At 52.4% G+C, this 5,963-nt stretch overlaps 1 protein-coding gene across 1 annotated transcript in view; it reads left to right on the top strand.

Annotated features, from left to right (window-relative positions):
* The first annotated feature begins 3,193 nt into the window (after positions 1-3,193).
* Positions 3,194-5,963, top strand: part of LOC103924741 (zinc finger protein 271-like) — a 19,627-nt gene continuing 16,857 nt past the window's right edge. Inside the window, exon 1 of the mRNA XM_009333316.1 lies at positions 3,194-4,786. Within this exon, the coding sequence (XP_009331591.1) occupies positions 3,194-4,786 (1,593 nt within the window). The remainder of the gene's footprint in view (positions 4,787-5,963) is intronic.

Genomic DNA, 5,963 nt, shown 5'->3' on the forward strand with positions numbered 1-5,963 from the left:
CCTCATTGTGCAGGGCAGATCCAGGAAGGTCTGGGCGCTTTCTGTGAGGTCCTGTTGTGGCTCAGCCTCTCCCAGGTGGTGCTGATCACTCTGCCAAATCAAGTCCATATGCCTCAGTGTCCACCCTTGTCAAATTTGCACACTTCTTTTGTGCTTTCACTGAGCATTAAAAAGGATCCTTTGCTGGTAACTAGGCACCAGACCCAGTTGCTACCTCCCCCCAGGGGGATCTCAAGCTGCTACGGACACAGAAATACTCCCTGAAATGCACCTTTCCTCTCCTGATGCTTCCTGGAGCAAGTCCCAGACAATCAGCCTGGGAGGGAAGAAGGATGCTTGCAGCACTGTGGGATGTTTTCCTTCCCCCAGCAAAAAAAAAGCAAACACTCTCAGCTGGGGCAAGAGAGAAACAGCCTGATCCTGACCCACTGGCTGCCAGGGCAGAGAGTGCAGGATGGGGGACCAGAGCTGCTGGGAAGAACTACAATTCCCATAAGGCAGTGCGAGCCGGGGACCCTTCCAGCTTCCCACCAATATAGCAGTGCAGAAGAAAGGCATATCAGGGAGAAATTCCCCTCCTCTCCCTCCCCGTGCTCCCGCTAACACCTTGGCGGTGGCGTGAAAATCCCTCCTGGCGAGGCGAGTCGAGAGCATCTCCCCTGTCCTCCCCCTGCTCCTTCAACCTTTGCTCTTTGTCTTTGTTTCGCTTCACCCTTCCTCCGGTAGCTCTCACTGCACTGGCCACAGACTTCCTTTAGGTCAGCCCAGCTGCGGCTGCAACACAACTTGCAGCCAAGTCGCAAACACTGTTGTGCCACTGAGACTGCCCCGGAGAAGAGGAATGCCAGCCAGAGATTGATGGCCCGCTCAGGTAAGATGCTTTTGGCCAACCGCCCTTCATTTGTCCGGGTAGCCCAAATAAAAGACGAAGCAACTCCCTGGGATCTGGTTCTGCCCTTGATTCAAACCCTGAGACCGGGGGATTGCGGAGCTGGAAGTAATGGCAAGATTTGGATCTGTAGGATCTGGATACGGGGCGGTGGGGGGGAGTAAGCAAGAAAGTAGGCAAGAATTTCTTCTTTTACCCTGATCTGAATTCAGGGATTTGTTGCTTTTTGCCAAAACCCAGAGGCAATTGAAACGCTGCTGCCGGTGAGATGTTTCCTCTAAGGGACCGGCGCGAGCATCCATGGCGAGGAGAGAGGCCGTGGACACCGCAGCGAGACCGGCGCCCGCTCCACCTGTGGCTGTGGCTGAGCATGTCCCCTCAGCATCAGCCAGATGTGACAGGAGGGTCCTTGGTGGTGGGAAGCTAAATCTGCTACCCGCTCAAGGGGTTAATGACCATCCTCGGTAAAAATACACTAATGAACTTTTCTGAGTCCTCTTTCCAGCCTGGCTGCTGCTGAGGCTTTGTCTGCTGAATTAAAACCTGTTGTAGGTGTCATATAGCTGCACCCGGACCTAGGGAGGGGGCCTGGTCCCCCTTGGAGTTTCCCCTCCACGAGCAAACATTAAACCTGGTTCCTGCTCCAAGTGGGTGTGTTTTGCCTCTCCTGGCTCAGTATAATTTTGCAGGTAGTTATTTTTTGGTTTTGTTTTCCTGTGGTTCCTCTGTACCAGCACGGAGAATTCGGCTTGGACAGGAGCACCGTTGTGCTTCAGTGGTGGCTTTTACCAGCATCAGTGGGGATCCAGACGGGATAGCTGAAGGGGAAACACAAGCGACACGACTAAATCTGAAGTAACTTTCCCTGTTATAACTGTCCTCTGAAATCTGACATAGCTGCCCACTTCATTTACCACTCTGACCTCTCTCCTCTGAGGAGCGTGTAGCTGCCAACTCTGCATCGCAGTTGTGCTTGGATGTTTATACTCCACATCTCCTATCACTTGTCCCCTGATCCATGGCATCCCCGCTCCCCAGCACCCTACAGCTTGGTGACAGGCTCCCCAGGGACTCGTCTTCTCAGCCACAGCCTTCCCAGCGACCCAGACCTCCAGGGACAGATTTCATTGACAACCCATGTCCTTGCTGGCAGCCTGCCCCATAACTGGTGATTTTGGCAGCAGCACCTTCAGCCATCAGCACCATCAGTAAAAGCCTGCCCAGCCACATATACTCTTGTTGACAGTCATCTCCAGCACCACTGCCTTCCTCCCCTCAGTCTTTCTGGCTCTTTTCCCTCCTGCAATTCAGTCTTGACGGAAGATGTTTCTCACATTTCTGTTAGCCCTGATTTTTTTTTTTCCTAATGGAAATACGTAGGACCCAGACCCTGCTGTCAGTTGAACCCTCTCGAAAAGGACAAAGTCACTTAAGGTTTCCATGTCTCACTTCTCCAGCTGCCCACTGAGGACACCACTGACCTGTGTTCTCCTGTGCATGGAGGTCTGCCAGTACAAAGCAGCACATCAGAGTTTGCAAATGGTGCTCAGTTTGGTTTTCTTCTAGGTTTGGGGGATTTTGGTTGCTGCACAGTCACTCCTCAAAAATGGGACTAATTACAAGAATTACCTCAAAGTACCTTAATTAATTAACTTATTTACTTATAAATCTTCTTGGTCAAAGGACAGAGGACTATTCTGAGAGTAAATCACTAGTACTGCAATAGTAGAGCTGAAACCTCAGTGTCATTGCAGCAGCGAGTGCATCACAGATCCCCCATTGCCAGGGGAAATTAGCTCTCTAAATTAGCGGAAAATCCTGCTCTCTGCTGGAGTCCAGCTGAGCCCATGGCTTCAAAGGTCTCAGGTTCAGTCTCCCATGGAGCAGCCAAGGTGCCACCCGTTGTGTTTACATAGGGAACGCAGGAGGTGGAGAAGAAATAATGCCTTAATAATTTTCCCTTTATTTTTTCAGTCTGGCAATCCGAGTCTCCAGAAAAGCCAGGGAAGCCTCTCCAGGAGATCAGAGGAGGCAGGATATGGAGTTACAAACATTGCATCTGCAAGCTGAGGTGGAAGGAGGCTGAGAAACGAGGAAGACCACACACTCCTTGTTGGCCTGGCATACAGCAGCAGCACCCTTTCCCCTGTGGGGAATAAAGTGCATCCATTAAAGTACACTTTGATGTGTGTGTCCTGATGGTTTTCATATCCTCCCAGACAGTCCATAACATTCTGGCTTTTTCGTACCTGCTGGCTGCTTGGCAGCCCCGTCACGCACGGCTGGGCGCAGGGCGCTGCTGCCATGAAGGACTTGGTTAAGCGCGCGGTGCTAAAGACACACCCATGCCAGGAGTGTGGCAAATCCTTCAGCAAGAAGGGAAACCTGAAGAGACACCAGCGGATCCACACGGCAGAGGAGCTCTTCACTTGCGGGGAGTGTGGGAGGCGTTTCACCACCCGGGGCCACCTCACGACCCACCAGAGCATCCACACAGGAGAGAGGCCCTTCTGCTGTGGGGAGTGTGGGCGCTGCTTCCGCCTGGAGATATGCCTGGCCGCCCACCAGAAGACACACGCCAAGGGTGGTCCCTACCTCTGCGCCCGCTGCGGCAAGAGCCTGAGCACAAAGATCTACTTCAATATCCACATGCGGACACACACGGAGAAGAGGCCATTCGCCTGCACTGAGTGTGGGAAGAGCTTTGTGAAGAAGGGGACCCTCACTGCCCACAAGGAGATCCACAAGAGGGAGAAGCCCTTCAAATGCCCTGACTGCAGTAGGTGCTTTGGGCAAAGTGCCACACTGCTGGCCCACCAGAAGATACACCTCCGCGGTGGCCCTTTCATTTGTACGGAGTGTGGGAAGAGCTTGAGCACCAAGAGGTATTTCAACATCCACCAGAGGAACCATGCTAAGCAAAAGCCGTTCGAGGGACACATCAATGGTGTGTCTCTCCAGGTCATCCAGATTAAAGAGGAGCCTGATTTTGCCTTCAGGTCAGAGGAGAATATGTTGGACAGTATGTCCCATGAAGGAGATGTAGCCCAGGGGTGTAGCATACCTAGAAACCCATCTAATCCAAAAAGCCCTCCTTGGAAAATCCAAATGAAGGAGGAACCAGACCCACCCACTGATGACACAGCAAACATTACTGCAATAGCCTGCCAGAAACTTTACATCAAGGAAGAGCCACCAGAAAACCCAGACTATGGAAAGCTCTTTGATCCAAAGATCCCACTGATGGCTTTACAGGGGAGACAGCTTAAAAAGGAAGAAGATGCTGATGGGCAGCATGAACGGGAAGTCAGCAACGGGCTGCTCCATGTGAAGGAAGAACCACAAGAAAGCATTGAGTTTGGGACGTATTATGAACAGAAGCCGAAACTCAGTGCTACCCAGAGGATCCACATTAAAGAGGAACCTGGTGTGGAGGCCAACCACCAGGAGAGCCAGAGCCCAAAGAGGAAACAGGAGAAATGCTATCAGCCCACCAAAGAGGGGATGCTGGAGAACCAGGAGAAATCCATGTCCAAGAAAGATCCCTCAGCAAAAGGAGCTCCCAAGGGTGAACGGATATTCCCCTGTCCCGAGTGCGGGAAGAGTTTCAATCAGAAATCAAACCTGACCAGACACAGGAAGATTCACACGAGCGAGGGGCCGTACAAGTGCAGCGAGTGCGGGGAGAGCTTCCGCATGAACCGCAAGCTGATCCGCCACCAGCGAGTCCACATGAGCGAGCCCTTCAAATGCACCGAGTGCGGGAAGAGCTTCACCCAGAGGTCGAATCTAGTTCGGCATCAGAGGATCCACACCAAGGAGGAGCCCTACCAGTGCCCTGAGTGCGAGAAGACCTTCAACCAGAAGGCCAACCTCTTCCGTCACCAAACAATCCATGTCCGCATGGGGCCTTGCAAGTGCACCAAGTGTGGGAAATGTTTCCCCCAGAAGCGCCACCTGATTAAACACCAGCTGCTCCACTCCCGAGGTGGGGCCTACAAGTGTGGGGTCTGTGGGAAGCGCTACCGGCTGAAGAAGTACCTGAGGAGGCACCAGAAAATCCATGCACGGGAAGGAACTGCTCCCTGCGCAAAACAGGGGGAGGCCACAAGGACCGGCAGTGGGCCCCACCACACTGAACAGAGAGCACTGGCCCCCATGAAGAGGGAAGAGGAGAGCTGAGTGGGTCTGCTGCCCACTCCTGGGGGAGAGTCCTTTGGGAAAGGGGAGGGATGGAGACAAACTCTGCTCGCCTTATGTGTGCAGTATCCGGGGGTGGGGAGGTCAGCCTGAGGGGGCAGGGCACTGCTGGAAGCCAGTCTTCTGCAGCTTTTCTGATGAGAACCCTCAGGGTATCACCTGCTCACAACTGTGGGATGGGGCTGGAGAGCCAAGCCTCCTCACAGCACTTGGAGATGGAGAGGTAAGAGCTTGGCATCCTTCTTAACAGTACGCTTGTGCCTCTAAAGGGTGCCAAAGTTGTGGAGGCCAAAATTGTCTTGTGTGGGCAATATATAGCCAGGAGGACCAGGTAGGATTTATTTTTATTACATTACTGTGTTTCTGAGAAAGCTGAAGGGAACCTCTCCCATCTAGGCAAGGATTTAAAGCAAGGGCCAACTCTCTTCTTCCCCATCATGTAGTTCTGATCCACACCTTGATCCTACTGGGCTGATGGACTCCAGTCAACTGGGTGGTACAGATTTGGGAGAAACTACTGCCAGCCAAACCAGGGTTTTAAGGCTTGAATCCTTCAAACCAGGCTCCCAGATTGGCTTAAGCCAGGTCCCTAAAAGTAAGTTATGCAAAATCAATGACTGTTTTTCCAAAGCTAGCCCAGAGGCCAGCAGATTGTATTCTGGTTTGTGCCCCCACAACCCCACTGCGTGGATGTAAATGAGAATGTCTTTTCTTAGCATCAAGTTTGACATCTCTGATGAGCAGGTCGCTTTGCCACCACAAGTCCCAGAGGTATTGGTGACTTCATCAGCTTGAGCCGACACTGGCGCTGGTTCTCAGCCACCTGCTTCCCTACCTGTTACTGTGAAGCTCTTGGTAGAATATTGACTTTATT

Source organism: Pygoscelis adeliae, unplaced genomic scaffold (assembly GCF_000699105.1).
Source record: "Pygoscelis adeliae isolate BGI_AS28 unplaced genomic scaffold, ASM69910v1 Scaffold88, whole genome shotgun sequence".
NCBI lineage: Eukaryota > Metazoa > Chordata > Aves > Sphenisciformes > Spheniscidae > Pygoscelis > Pygoscelis adeliae.